We start from the raw sequence: 15,450 nt of genomic DNA, 5'->3' as shown, positions 1-15,450 counted from the left end.
CAGGAATCCTAATCTGTGTGCCAGCTTGACAAGTCAGACTGTCCTGTGCTCCAATGTCAATGAAAACTTCTGGTGCCTCTGTAACACCACGAATAATAGAACAGGATTTAGCTCACCTTATGCAATAAAGTAACTGACATATCTTCAGTAAACTAATCCATTTAATAATAATATCCAAAGGTGAATGCATCGGTGGAATAAGGACCAGTACCTTGAATATCAGTTGCAGGGATCTCTCCAGTTGTATCACTTGGTTCGGATTCGCCAGCTTCATTGACAGCTTTCACTCTGAACCTGTACTTTCTGAGTTCTTTCAAATTCGGCACCACACATTCACAGGCAGTTAGAAGTTTATCGGGCTCATTTACTCTTTTCCAGTCAGTGGTTCCTTCTTCTTGCATTTCTACGATGTATCCTTTGATGGGACTGCCACCATCTTTGGCTGGAGGTTTCCATGCCAGCGAGATGCTGGACTTTGTTTTATCTTTTACCTCCGGGCAAGAAGGTGGCCCAGGTGGATCTAGGAAGAGGAAAAACCCCGAACATATAAAGTTTCGAAGCTGATGGAATGCTAGGTTTATATACCACAGAGATGCTGTACTGGACATGATCATTTTTTACTTTTTATTTTTACTCGGTTAGAATATTAAAATAGGAATGCCAAAAGAATAAATTACTTTCTAGAATAGAGAAATATAGAAAATAGTCTATTTTCAGTCAGCATTAGTGCAAAAACAAAGAAAGCAAACAACTAACTGGGATTAGAAAGACTACTTTGATCTCTAGATAGATCTGTATTCTATTTACACATGATTAGTGAAAAGCTATTTTATTTTTGAGATCCCTTTGAAGAGATACTGCAATATTTTCTACTAGAAACATTTTAATTAATTCACCATAAAATTAAAAATGATTTTATCATTAGCTGGTAAATTTTTGAACACAAACTAACCTTAAGACTCTATACAGTCACTGTCTACAATAATCACATAACAATCCTTTACATTCTTGACAGTGATTTATAATTACAGAAATTCTTTTACTCTCTTGATCTTTTTAACCACAGCTCTTCCCTCTTCAGTACCTAGTATAGTTCCTTGCACATAGCAACATATTCAGTACTCTTACTGAGTGAATGAGTGGCTCCTACTTCATTTTATACATTATAGAACTTTTTAACAAATAGCAAAAGGTTTTTCTAGAGAATCTAATCAGATATATTATACAATAAATGCAATTAATCGTTAAGTCCATGGAATTTTAATTTTTGAACTGATCTGCTCATAGATATTTTAGAAGTATTTTTCCTTTTAATTGACCCCACAGACTGTGCTTGAGAATCTTATACGTTTTTTAAATAAATATTACTGAATATTTAACAACATTTTGCTTTTTGTTAAATTCCTACTGGAGGTTCTGACTATTTAGTGAGGGAGATAACTTTCCATAGTATCTAATGAGATTGGGATTTATTAAAGTATGGGAGCAGAGAGGAGCTTATGTCAAGGGTCATTGTTATGTGATTTCTCATAAAAGTACTAGGTTTAATCCAAGAGTTTAAAAACTATATGGTTTATGTTTGTGTTTGTATGTATATGTACATATATAGAGATAGTTGTGCATAGTGTGTGTGTATGTATATAAATAAATATATATACACATATACATACCTACTTTTGATAGTCTATATAAGTATGAAATTTCTAACTTTAAAAAAATAAAATAATTTGGCATAGAAAAATAGAAGAAATTTAAAAGCAAAATTATCCAGTTAGTGGCTTTGCCCTTTGTAAATTCCAGAAATGGAAGCATACTTACATATGGGATCTCCTGCAACCTCTGGATCTGATGGTTCACTGGGAGGGCCAATTCCTGCAGCGTTTATTGCCATTGCTCTGAACTGGTATTTAACACCTTCAATCAAACGAGGAACATTAAATTCCACGCCTTTTGATCCCACTTTGGTTATTGGTGCTCGGCTAACACGTGACCAGTAGGCACTTCCCTCTTCTCTCTTCTCCAGCCAGTAGCCAGTAATTGGAGAGCCGCCATTGTCCAAAGGAGGAGTCCAGCTCACTAGCATCGACCCTTTGGTGCGCTCCAAAACTTTTGGTTTTCCTGGAGCTCCAGGAAGGCGATAGGGATCTTGAATGGTCACTTTATCTGATTTGCACTCATCACTGATTCCGTATTTATTCACTGCCCTAACTCGGAACTCATACTGGCCATTGGGGATAAGTTTCCAGAGCTGGAAATTAGATGAATAGTAATTTTTTAAAAAAGAATATACTTATGTTGATTTTCACTTATTTTCAAATTACTTATTTTGGTAAGAAGACTATAAAAAATAAATCTATAAACTCTAATATATATAGTTTACAAATATGGAGACTCTAACATGGAGAAAGCTTTTAAAATGAAAATATCTAAATTTATTTTTTATTTTATTAAAAAAATTTATTAGTGAAAGTATTACATATGTCTTCTTTTTTCTATGATTAACCTCTTATAGCCTGCCCCAGCCGCCCCGCCCCAGGCCTCCACCACCTTATTGTCTACATCCATGGGTTATGCATATATGCATACAAGTTCTTTGGTTGATCACTTCCCATACCTAATAGTGGATCTCTCAAGTAAAAGAGAATTTGTATATCAAATATTGTATTTATCAAGTGGCCTTATGTGCACGGTGCTACAAACTACAATGAGATTTTTTTTTGGTTTTGAGTTTAATCATTAAGTTCTAAGGTTATGCCAGACTGGTGTTTAATCAAGGTCTTGCCCTTTTCATGTGTATAAGAACATATTTAAAAGAGTTTACCCCATATCTCTTCTCTACGGCAGTGTTGGTGACTTCCTCCCATTCAGATTTCTTCCTACTTGCATCACGTTTGTCAATGATATAATGGGTGATTTCACTGCCACCATTGTCTAGAGGGGCATCCCATGTCAAATAGCAAGATTCAGCTTTAATGTCTGTAACAGCAAGGTTTCTTGGTGGAGATGGACGATCTGGAAAGGAACCAAAAGAGGAGACTGAGAAGGCAATTCTTAAACAGACACTGGATTTTGTTTTTGACATAGAAAGCGTGTTGCTTACCATATACTTCAACATGGACATTTCGGAAGACTGAGCCAAGGCGATTGGAAGCTGTAATTGTGTAAGTGCCTTTGTCCTGCCGGACTGCTTTGGGAATGATAACCTCAGTCTTTGCCTCACTCCGGGATACTTCTTCCTTGGTTATCTTCAGTGCATCAGTGGGTTTTTCAATCACAGTTTCATTCTTGGACCACTCAATCTTAGGCATTGGAAGGCCTGTCACATCCGCAGGAATGTTAACAGGCTCTCCTGCCATAACCTTGATAGTGTCTCCTCGAACAGACAGGCGCAATTTAATAGTTGGTGGCACTGTGAAAAAGAAGGACAAGAGAAAATTAGCGGAATCATAAGGATATTTGCTCAAACTATGAGATAAAGGCAACGCTGTAAATTACGTTAAAATTATTATTATGTTCAGATTCCACACCTTCATCGTCTTGTATGACCACGTTAAGAGGCAGGGATGGTTCACTTTCACCAACTGCATTGACAGCTTTGACACGGAACTCATACATTTGGTGTTCATCAAGGTTTTCAACCAGAAAAGATGTGGTTGGGCAGAGTCGCTTGTTAACTCTTTCAAAGTCAGGTTTGTCGTGACGCCGTTTTTCGATGATATAGCCTTGGATGGGGCTGCCACCATCACTGCGGGGCTCTTTCCAGTCGAGGGTGATAGTGGACTTCGTTCTTTCTGTATATGTGAGCCTCTCAGGAGACGTTGGAGGACCTTTAACCAGAAGCAAGTTGAAATGACAAACATGAAATAAATGTTCATATAAGAAATATTTCACTTCAAATTAATTGTGTGAAAAATATGTTCCTGTGTGGCCTAGTCTTAATAATACCTGTCTTTAAAATCCTTCTCCAAACATCTCCATTCCCTACTTACAGGCATTCATATAAGACAGAATTTTTCTTAGTAAACTTTGGCATTGAGATTGATTAAAAGTAAATCGAGGGGCATGTCTGCTTTTTTTATATTTAGCATTTTAGATATTTTTACTTCTGTCACTGGGGAAGCTTCCAATCCTAATGAACTAGGAGAGTGGGTCTGTGAATATTTGCTTTGGATGACCAACTGAGAGTAAAGTTTTATTGACAGACAGTGGATATGTCTATTGAACACACTTTGAGTCATGTTGCCTCAAGTGTGGGCTTAAAATGGGGTGGAAAGAGAATTTATGTAATGATGCTTTAGTTTGGTGTCCCAAAGGACAAAAACCAAAAGAATAAGCTTTGAATGGTGAAACTAGACCCCATCCACTCTTATTGACTATTAGAGGCCCGGTGCATGAATTTGTGCACAGTGAAAGGAAATTAATTAGAAGATATATTTTAGAAGCCGGGGAGGGACCACAGGAGGTTGACTCCAGGTCATGTCCAGCCCCGTCTCGCCAAATCCCCATTGGGGTCGATCAGGGTCAGCAGGACAGCTGGGAAGGGACTACAAGAAGGCTCCAGGGCGTGTTTGACCCTTCTTGCCCAGTCCCAATCGGCCGAACCCCAGCAGCAAGCTAACCAATAGGTTGGAGCATCTGTCACCTGGTGGTCAGTGCATGTCATAGCAACTGGTTGAGCAGTTGACCTATTGGTTGGACACTTAGAATATTAGGCTTTTATATATATAGATTACTGAAACCAAAGCAGAGGTCTGTAGTGAGTGGTATAGGAGGTAACTTTGTTTTTTTTAGGTGGTGGTGGAGAAATAATACCATCTGTCTCTTGGGGAATGGGTCCCAAGACTTTGTTTTCTTGGATGACATATAAATGTGCATTACCAGTGTGTGCAATTTTAGGGTTTCATATTTGTTCATATTGGTCAAGGAGATTTCCTATGGTTGGTTTTTATTCCTTGATGGCTCTTCCTGGTTTGGGGCCTTTCAGGGTGGGGAACTACTTGAGATCTAAAGGAAGACTAAGACATTTATCCTAAGGCAATATCTATCCTGTAACCTTTCAAAAACAATGAACTCTCTTTAACTACAAAGCTATTAAATTAATTACTTCAGTATATTCTATTGTAAATATATAATATTTCTAAATTATTTTTAGGTTCTTGCTAAACTCCAGTAAACTCAGGTTTTTTAGTACATATAACCATGGTTGGTTTTGTATAAAAAATTACAGTGAGCCAAAAATTATATTAAAATTATAGTAAATATGGTATTCTTAAAGGTTCTAGTAGTTATTTGATTTACCTTTCTTATTACTCCCTAGCTATAGATCTTGATACTATTGGGAGTTTGAAGCCTTAAATAGAAACAAACATTATTTACTTTATAAACACAATGAAAACCTTCTCTTTTACCTAGTGGATCAACTGCAAGAATTGGTCCTATTTCAACAGGCGGGCCACAGCCAAACTTGTTCTTGGCAATCACACGGAACTTATATTCTTGTCCCTCAAGAAGACCTGTGATATCACACTTAGATCTCTCAGTCTCTATGGGTTGTCTCCAAGTATGCATCTTGGCATCTTTTCTTTCAATAATAAAGCCTGTGATTTCACTTCCTCCATCATCTGCTGGATCAGACCAGTTCAGCAGACACATCTTTCTGTTTGTTACAACAGGTTTTAAGTCAAGAACGGGGCCAGGGACATCTGCAAAATAAAACAATGAAAAAAGTCAATGCAATAAGATAGTAGAACTTGAAAATCCTCTAAAAATCCATGTAACATTCCTTACCAAAAACCTCTACCCTGACTGCTGCAAATTTGGAACCACAGCTATTGGTAGCTGTGATCACATATCTGCCATGATCTTTTCTCAATGCTTCCTTGATAATTAGTTCAGATTTGGTTCCAACGTTCTCTATTACAACACGGTCTTTATCCAGTTCTCCTTCTTCTATGGTCCACACTTTGGTAGGCTCTGGACGGCCAGTTACCACAGCTGGAATTCTGAGAGTCTTCCCAGCCATTATTTGTATTCCACCCTTAACAGAAACATCTAGTTCCACAGATGGAGGCTCTGTTGATAAAGAACAGTCAAACATTAGCCCAAGGAAGATGGGGGGGAGGAGGGACCCATACCAGAAAAGTAACCATAATCTTTATCATATAACTTTTAAGTACCTTGAGGTTCAGCCACAGTAACAGGTCCCGTTTCTCCAGGTGGTCCTTCACCCGCAGCATTGACAGCACTCACTCGGAGTTTGTAATCAGCACCCTCTCGGATTTCTTTGACAGTGTACTTACGGACCTTGATCATCTTCTCTGTGCAGCGTGACCATTCATTTGTCCCAACCAGTTGCTTATCGACAAAGTAGCCAATAATTTCCCCACCGCCATTGAAAGCTGGGGGTTCCCATTCTAGTTCAATAGTTGTGGAGCTTGTGTCAGCGACTCTTGGGACAGGTGGTCCAGGTGGAGCTAGAATGAATGAGATATACAAATCAAAACTCACTGATGGTTTAAAAATGTACAGTAGCTTACCTATCCCACTTGTTTTTCATAGGGCATTGCCTGTAACATGGGTAAGTACTGTTTTGTGAAACTTTTAAGTTATATATACAGATGTTTAAAACTTTACATTGTAACCTCCATATAGTGGCCATAGTCACTGCTATATTTTGTTTGATTTTACAGTTTTATTGAAATATTAGTAACATATATGTAGGTTTAAGGTATATAGCATGATTTGATACATGTATATATTGTGAAATGATTACCATAACTTATTAACATCTCTATCCCCTCACATAATTACCATTTTTTGTAGTGATAATATTTAAGATTTGCTGTCTTAACAAGTTTCAAGTATATAATCACCATGCTGTACCCCACTTTCTTCTGAAGATGTTACTTACAGATTGGATCATGCGCTGTTTTGGGATCTGAAGGGGGACTGAACTTTCCAGGTCCAGCGGCATTTTCGGCACATACTCTGAAGACATAGGTGAGTCCTTCTAATAGGCCTTCTACATTGGTCTTCAAAGCATTCAGAAGGTTTCTGTTGACACGAGACCAATGTGTACTATTAACCTCACGTTTTTCAAGCCAGTAACCCAAGATGGGGCTTCCATTGTCCTTTGGTTCATTCCATTTCACTAGCATACTGTTGCTGGTAACATCTTCCACAATGGGCTTATCAGGAGCATCAGGTGGTTCTGATGAAAAAAAAAAAGAATATTTGAATTAATTCCTTAGTATGACATAAACATTCAAATTCAAAAGCTGTGACAATGTATATAGCAGAGCATATGATCAAAAGGCAAAATTTAGATGCTAAAGGAACCTTACCAAATGGATCTTTAGCTGTAAGTGGCTTTGAAACACAAGGTGGTCCAGGGCCAAACCTATTTTCAGCTCTTACACGGAAGAGGTACTCTTTTCCTTCAATCAATTTTGTCACTGAATATTTGCAATGTCTGAGTGTTGAAGTGATAATAATCCATTCTGAGTCAGGTTTTGTCTTATCTTTCTTTTCCAAGGTGTAGTTTATAATTTCACTGCCACCATCATCAAGGGGTGGTTCCCATTTGCAGAGGACTGAGTTCTTTCTAATATCTTCAAATACAAAGTTGATCGGTGGTCCTGGTGTATCTAATATTTCAAAGGAGAATGGTGATTAAAAATTTGTGTAGAAATGGTTTCAGCAGAAAATTTAAACGTTAGCGTGTTTCCTTTGACATAAACTTTTGATTTTCCTATATCTATCTTTGCATCACATTAGCTAATGAATAACAAGGTTGGTTGATTTCTTTTACATAGCCATCAGAAAAAAAATGGGACTAAGGATTCCTTGCTGAAGCCATTTCCCACTTCTTTTAACTCCCCCCCGCACCCCCAATAAACTTTTTATTTGAGTTTTACTAAAACTCTTATGTTGAATGTCTTCCAGTGGGAAGGGTAGTTTTAAATACTTACCCAGCACAGTGACAGTACAAGGAGCTTTTGCAACACCATGGTCATTTTCAGCTTTGATCATATACTGGCCATGGTCCGGTCGAAGAGAATCTCGGACACGTAGCTGAGATTCTCCTTTTTTACTACTGTCAATACTCAAGCGCTCCACCAGTGGCAGGACAAATGGTTCTTCTTCTTGAACTTCACCCTTCTTTCTCCTAACTGTGGGTGCTACTCGTTTTTTCATTTCTTCTGGTGTAAGCACATTTTCATCCTTTAGCCATGTAATAGTTGGGTAAGGTGACCCAGAAATTGTTGCATCAAGTGCTATTTCATCACCTCGTCTTACTTCTAGACTTGTTCTCATAATGACTTTTGGGGCATCTGTAATGATAAAAAAACAATAATTGTTTTCAATTCTGATTAAAATAACTGAAAAAACATTATTCTCATTTATTTGATAATGGGAAAACACCAACCCAATTAAACATCACTTACCAATAGGATCTACAGCTTTGGTTGGAGGAGTGGCCCGAGAAGGTTCACCAATACCAGCAGCATTTTCTGCTCGCACACGGAACTGGTATTCCTTTCCCTCTTCAAGTCCTTTTGCTGTATAGGTCAGGACTGGTACCAGGTGTTCATTGCATCTCTTCCACCTTTCTTCACCCTTAGCAATCTTCTCTATGATGTAACCCATTATCTTGCTCCCTCCATCGTACAAAGGTGGCTTCCATGTAATAGTCATTGCCTCAGCTGAAGGATTATGAACCTCAACATCTATAGGTGGATCAGGGGGCTCTGAAGAGCAAGAGAAAAACTGTTAATATAGGAAAGTCCATCCTTTTAAAATAAATTGCATATCAATTCCTAGCTATATTACTTTCATGCCAAAACTTACGCTTTGGATCTTGAGCAATGACTGGATTTTTTAGTTCAATATATTCGCCTCCACCTATCTTGTTGACAGCTTTAACACGGAAGAAGTATTCACCATTCGGTATGAGGTCTTTTACAGACCAAGATAGTTTATTCTCACCAGACATGACTGGTATATATGTCCTCCTTCCAGCTTCTCTGCGTTCCAGGACATAATGTAGAATTGGGCTTCCACCATCATATTCTGGTGGTTCCCAGGTTAATTTACAAGAACTCTTGGTCACATCACTTGCTTTAATATCTTTGCATGGTCCAGGTAGGCCTATTGAAAATAAAACTTATAATTACTATTGTAATCTGAAAAGTCATGTTACTAGTATACTCTTTTTCTAAGTGGGACTATTCGCATTTTGGGTGGGACAATCTTTGAGATACAGGAGTGTCCCTTATACTGCAAGTCATGTAGTATCCCTGGCCCCCAACTACTAAATGTCAGTAGCTCTTCCTGAATCTTTGTTCTCAGAAAAAAAATGGCCTCCAAGTTTCCAAACACCATTTGTGTGTTTGGGAGGAGGGGGCAGAAAATGTTACTATCCCTACTTGAGAAGACTATGGAACAATGCAAAGACAACTAATAGGAATATTGGTTATTTTAACATTCTTTGGGTATTCTATATCTTTTGCTTAAATTAGTACTAAACATATAGAAGTAATTTAGTCTAATCAGAGTTTAACTACCTATTATGTCTCTTTACAATTGTTTTGCTTCTCATATTGGAAGAAACAATCTGAAAGGGCATTTAGCTTACAAATGGCCAATTCATGAAGAAATTTATACTAACATGACAAACTTAACTATTTTCCCAACACATGAGGAATGACTGGTGTTTTATCAAAGAATGCTTACCTATGACTTTGACATTGATCGAGGCAGTTGCTGAGCCAAGCTTATTTTCCAGTGTAATAGTGTAAACTCCTGCATCTGCATGGACACTCTTGGGAACTTCAAGGTTTGCTGAGAAGTGATCGCTCTTCATTGTTAGTCTATCACTTGCTTTAACTTCTTTGCCATCTTTATGCCAACTAACGGTTGGAACTGGGACAGCTCTGAAGGGAACAGGAATGCTTAATTTTTCACCTTCAATAACAACAATGTCATGGGTCTCCAGATCAATTGTTGGCTGGCCTGTAAGATATAAACCAAAAGAGGATAAAAGAGTGTGTCAAAATGCAATGCATGAGTAAAGCCTGTCTTATTAATTATAAAAGGAACTGTGTTCTTACAGTCTGGGTCTTTGGCAACCACATTTTCGGAGATTTCAGATGGCTCACTGACACCAACAGCATTGACAGCTCTCACTCTCAGAACGTACTCCTTATCAGGAACAATACCTTCTTCAACCTTGAATTTTAAGTCTTTTATGGGGCGAGAATTAACTCGCATCCATTTCTCAGTGCCTACTGGACACATTTCAACATGGTATCCTATAATAGGACTTCCACCATTTTTCTCTGGAGGCTTCCAAGCAATGTCAATGTGTTTTCTTCCAGCATCAGTTACATGCAGGTCAAGGGGAGGTGAAGGAGGACCTGAAAAAAGAGTGAACCATTCATATCCACAATCTCATCATTAAGCTCTAGACAATATTCTTTGTATAGTTAGCACTACTTACTTGTTGGATCTTCAATTGACAGAATTTCTGTGGGTTCACTTGGGTGACCAACTCCAGCTTCATTTTCTGCCCGAACCTGAAACTGGACTTCTGTGCCTTCAATGACATCAGTTACTCTGAAATTACAGTCCGGTCCTGTAGTCCTTCCAGCTTTTACCCAACGGGTACCTAACTTTTCTTTCTTCTCAATGATGTATCTATCAAAATAACAAAGCATTTCATTAGCAGCAATAGAAAAAAAAAGTTAAGAATTTTCAGCCATTTGTAAATTATTCTTTATGCATTAATTAAAATTCTACCTCTGTATTGGTCTTCCACCATCATTTTTAGGTGGTTCCCACTTTAGGTCGACATGTCGTTTAGTCACATCCACAACTGTGAGAGCATAGGGTGGTCCAGGGGTGGCTGAAAACAAAATAGTCAATGGTTAGAAAAACCAGAGGGAACAGTGATAATCCACAACAAATGGTGTCATAGAGATTAAGTTAAAGAGCATACTGAAGGTGTCTTTGGCCAGGACAGAGTCCTCAATTTCACAATAGTCACTCTGTCCTATGGCATTTTCTGCAGCAACTCGGAACACATATAAAGCGCCCTCTGTCAGTGGGGTTACTGTGCACTTGGTGTCCTTGACAGTGGTGTCTACTGTTTGCCAGCCTTTTCGCCTCACGTCTCTCTTTTCCACAATGTAGTTGGTGATGGGGGATCCTCCATCTTTCTCAGGGACTGTCCACTTCAGGTCTGCTGTATTTTTGGTGATATTAATAACTTCAAGCCAGCGAGGTGGTGATGGAGGATCTGAAGAAGAATAAAAGAAAAACAAATATAATTTTTATTGTCCAATAATCAGTTTTCACTAAATTATCTAGGAAGTTGTATGGCAAGGATGAAATAATCTAGTAATGAGTTTTTCATATGTTCTCATATTTTAGTTCTGAGATATACTTTAGGAGAATTCATATACCCTAAACATCAAGAATGACTTACATAGCTTCTCCCGACAAAGCACAGGGTCGCTGGGTTCACTGGGTTCACTTTCCCCAGCCTTGTTCACAGCTCTAACTCGGAATGAGTATTCCTGCCCTTCCATGAGCCCTGGGAGCAAATGCTGAGTGGTGGGAACTCCTTCAGCCACTCGGACCCAGTCATCTGTTCCAGTCTTCAGCATTTCAATGACATAAGACTCAATCTTTGCCCCTCCATCGTGTTCTGGCTTTGTCCAACTCAATACCAATGATGTTTTGCCTACATCTTTCACGGTTGGTTTTCCAGGGGGCCATGGAGGATCTGCAAGCCAATGAGAGGAAATCACATTTAGATTTGTCAAAAAGGAGATAGTATAAGCTTCAAAAGAATCACATAAAATATATAAATAGTACCTATGGGATCCTTTATTAAGATTGGTTCAGTTGATCTACTTGGTTTTCCAGGCCCAGCAAGATTTTCAGCCAGCACACGGAATCTGTATTTTTTCTTATTGGTGAGACCTTTCACTCTGGATTTGGAACAAAATGCCAGTTGAATACCATGATAAGAAGCAGAAACCTCTGCTTATTTTACATAGAAGAGGATAATTTGTTTAAATTGTGAAAAACAGATTTGGAAATTTAACTGAAAGCACGCCAATATAAATTTAAAATTGCTTTTTAACTATCACACACTTTAGATTTGGCTAAATTTACCAACCTAATTGTAATACTATAACAATGATCATTATCATAATATCCTGGAAGACCAAACACTTTGAAACTTCCAGAAAGTTAATATTTTTTAGTAACTTAAATGTGTCCTTGGTTGGAACGCATATCAATTTTCAAATTATGTGCTAATAAAAAAATATAAGTAAAAATAATTTTAAAAATTATAGTAATATATAATCAGGTATAATCAAAAGGAATACTAAAGAATAAACATTTGTATGCACTATAATAGTTTTAACATCTTGATAGAGATTGTGGGCATACCTGTATGTTGTGTCCTTTATTGGCATCTTATTGCATTTAACCCATTTATCGGTATCAGGATCTAATCTTTCAACCCAGTACCCAGTGATTGGGCTGCCGCCGTCATCGTCTGGCTCACACCATGTGAGGGTCACTGCATCTTTAGTGATATCAGAAGGTTCCAGGCGAGTTGGAGGTCCAGGTGGATCTATAGACAAGATAATGATATGTGTTATATGTCCTATATATAAATATAACACCTAAGTCCAAGTTTGACACAGGCATCCTTTTTCTCCCCCTAACTGATTGAGAAACTTACCAAACTGAAATTTGGCTGTTATAGGAGTAGCCTGAACTGGCTCGCCAACACCGTACATGTTTTCTGCAGCAACTCTGAAGAGGTATTCTTTATTGGGTGTTAATTTGGTTGCCTTGAAATTCGTATCCTTGACAGTTGATGAGAGCTTGTGCCACATATCACTGTCTGTTGCTTTTCTCTCCACAACATAGTTTGTGACTTTAGATCCACCATCATCTCGTGGGGGGTTCCATGTTAGAAGACATGACTCGTTGGTCACTTCTGTGATGTCAAAAGCAGCTGGTGGTCCGGGTTTATCTATGGATGACATTACACATGCAGATAAAAAATCATTTAAAATGTTTTATTTGAAAAGGTAGCTGCTATGAGTTTGCCTATTTTTAAAACAAGAGCCTCCCTTACCTAGGACATTCACTTCTACCACAGCGGTGGCCCGACCACAGGCGTTCACAGCCTCAATGATGTATGTGCCAGTATCACTTCTCTTACTATCGGCGATGGTCACTGTGGATTTGTTAGGAACATTTTCAATGGTGATTCTATTGTCCTGCTTCAGAAGCTTATCGGCCTTCGTCCAAGTGATTTTAGGTTCAGGTTTCCCGGTGACAGTGGCAGGAAGTTCAATCTTAGTTCCTGCTTTCACAGTGAGACCGGCAAGGAGCTTCACGTCAAGGAAAATTTCTGGAGCCTCTGAATTGGAAAGAGATTATTTACAATGTTAACAAGTTCAAGCAGAAGTAAAGTCAGAGGCCTGGCTGATAAAACAAACAAACAACAACAAAAATAAATACCCTGAGTGTCCACAGCCTGGATTTCATCTGTGGGTTTGCTTGGTTTGCTAGCACCTAGCCTGTTCAAGGCCTTCACGCGGTAGGAGTACCATTGGCCTTCTTCAAGACCTGTTACCTGCATTCTGTCAGAAAGCAAAATAGGTTATTTTACTATAATGCATACAATCTGTTCCACCGGGTAGTATTCATAATATTTCCAAAATTCATATCCCCAAACAATAGTATTCTTTAAATCAATTTTGGGTTGCTTCTATATTGTAACTAATGAAAATCCTGAGTAGGGGATTAGTTCAACAGCAGCACTTTTTTTTTTTATTGCTTAAAGTATTACAAAGGGTATTACATATGTCTCCTTTTAACAGCAGCACTTCTTAACATTAGACAGGCACAACAGGGGAATCCTTAATGAAAAGGACCTAACATTTATAATTTTTCCAAAAGAAAGCTCATTTTAGTAACAGCAAACATTTACTCTTGTGCCAAGATTGTTTTAACCATGACCAGGGATACAAATAGAAGTTGTTTTGAATGCTGAGGGTTATTCATTTCATAGTAGGGAAAAACTGTTTCCTAGTTCGTACACACTAAGAAGGTGGCAAGTAAGTTGTTGACTTTTTCTAGCAGCTTAGTTATTAGAAATATGATTTAAAAAACATACTTTGTTTCTGCAACCGGCTCTCCACAGGCGACCCATCGATCAGAACCACGTGGACATTTTTCAACTAAATATCCTTTGATACGTGAACCACCATCATATTTAGGTGGATCCCATGTTAGGAAGATGCTCTTGGCTGTTCGATCTCTCCATTTAACATTCTCTGGTGGATCAGGTACCGCTATAAGATTTTAAAGAGAGAGTCAGTCTTATATAGGCCATCTATGAAATCTTCATATTGTCACCCTATATATTTTCCTCATAATTTCAACTCCAGCTCTAAAGCAAAAACAGGTAACAAGAGGCTAGGTGAGAAATCATTAAGGAAGTACTCACTCGCAGGAGCTGACATATTTACAGGTTCGTCAACATATGCAGGTTCTCCAGGGCCACACTTGTTCCGAGCACAGACTTTAAATAAATATTCTTTTCCTTGAACAAGATCAGGAACTGTGAATTCTAAGTCAGTCACAAAGTCCATAACCTGGGACAGATAAATACAGTTAATTAGTTGTTTCCTAAAACCCTTTGCCCAAGTCAGAAGATTATTTTTTACCATGAGCAGGGATACAAATGGAAATTGTTTTGAATGCTAAGGATTATTCATTTCATATTAGGGAAAAACTGCAAAGTAATATATAAAATATTTGACCCTTAATATAAGGTGAATCTGTTTCATGGTTCATATACACTAAGAAGGGGCAAATAAGGTGTTGACTTTTTCTATCAGCTTAGTTATTAGAAATATGATTTTAAATCAAGATAAAAATACTAATGAGTATAAACTGAGGGGAAAAAATGGACAGATTACACCAACTAAGGTAATCTAGTGGAATGAGAAGTATGACCACCAGAAAGAATTAAATACTTAATGTCCTTAGAATGGTTTATAGCTTAATAGGGGCATATTGGTTACTAATCAGGTATCTAGTAAGTGGGTATGTTTTTGTTGTTGTTGCTATTGCTTTTATAAAACAAACCTAGTTGAAAATTTGGTAAGGTTCACAAAATAAGGCAATTATATCAAATCTTGGTTGAGCTACCTCAGAAAGCATTAGCATTAATGCATTTAAAAAAGGATTACAGCAAGGTAAAAGTAAAAACATATAAACTTTTCATGGCATCCCAGAATTGTGAGATTTCCCTACTCTCCCTACAACAAAACTCACTTTAGTCCATGTTTTCCGGCTGACTTCTCGCTTTTCAACAAGATAGCCAGTTAATGGACTTCCTCCCACATC

General features: G+C 38.0%; 1 protein-coding gene across 1 annotated transcript in view; it reads right to left on the bottom strand.

Annotated features, from left to right (window-relative positions):
• TTN (titin) overlaps positions 1 to 15,450 on the bottom strand; it is a 283,199-nt gene that overhangs the window by 75,172 nt on the left and 192,577 nt on the right. Inside the window, 27 exon segments of the mRNA XM_015561820.1 lie at positions 1 to 78; positions 212 to 520; positions 1,819 to 2,248; positions 2,822 to 3,012; positions 3,101 to 3,409; positions 3,528 to 3,827; positions 5,409 to 5,702; positions 5,788 to 6,072; positions 6,177 to 6,473; positions 6,911 to 7,210; positions 7,344 to 7,646; positions 7,971 to 8,333; positions 8,448 to 8,750; positions 8,851 to 9,150; positions 9,736 to 10,014; positions 10,113 to 10,418; positions 10,502 to 10,698; positions 10,801 to 10,906; positions 11,000 to 11,299; positions 11,489 to 11,788; positions 11,881 to 11,996; positions 12,466 to 12,652; positions 12,764 to 13,060; positions 13,166 to 13,453; positions 13,555 to 13,676; positions 14,213 to 14,390; positions 14,546 to 14,693. The exon segment at positions 1 to 78 is cut by the window's left edge and continues 15 nt beyond it. Coding sequence (XP_015417306.1) covers positions 1 to 78; positions 212 to 520; positions 1,819 to 2,248; positions 2,822 to 3,012; positions 3,101 to 3,409; positions 3,528 to 3,827; positions 5,409 to 5,702; positions 5,788 to 6,072; positions 6,177 to 6,473; positions 6,911 to 7,210; positions 7,344 to 7,646; positions 7,971 to 8,333; positions 8,448 to 8,750; positions 8,851 to 9,150; positions 9,736 to 10,014; positions 10,113 to 10,418; positions 10,502 to 10,698; positions 10,801 to 10,906; positions 11,000 to 11,299; positions 11,489 to 11,788; positions 11,881 to 11,996; positions 12,466 to 12,652; positions 12,764 to 13,060; positions 13,166 to 13,453; positions 13,555 to 13,676; positions 14,213 to 14,390; positions 14,546 to 14,693 — 6,886 coding nt within the window.

The sequence above is a fragment of the Myotis davidii genome, unplaced genomic scaffold, assembly GCF_000327345.1.
Source record: "Myotis davidii unplaced genomic scaffold, ASM32734v1 scaffold370, whole genome shotgun sequence".
Classification (NCBI taxonomy): Eukaryota; Metazoa; Chordata; class Mammalia; order Chiroptera; family Vespertilionidae; genus Myotis; species Myotis davidii.
This window is presented reverse-complemented; position numbering and strand designations above follow the sequence as displayed.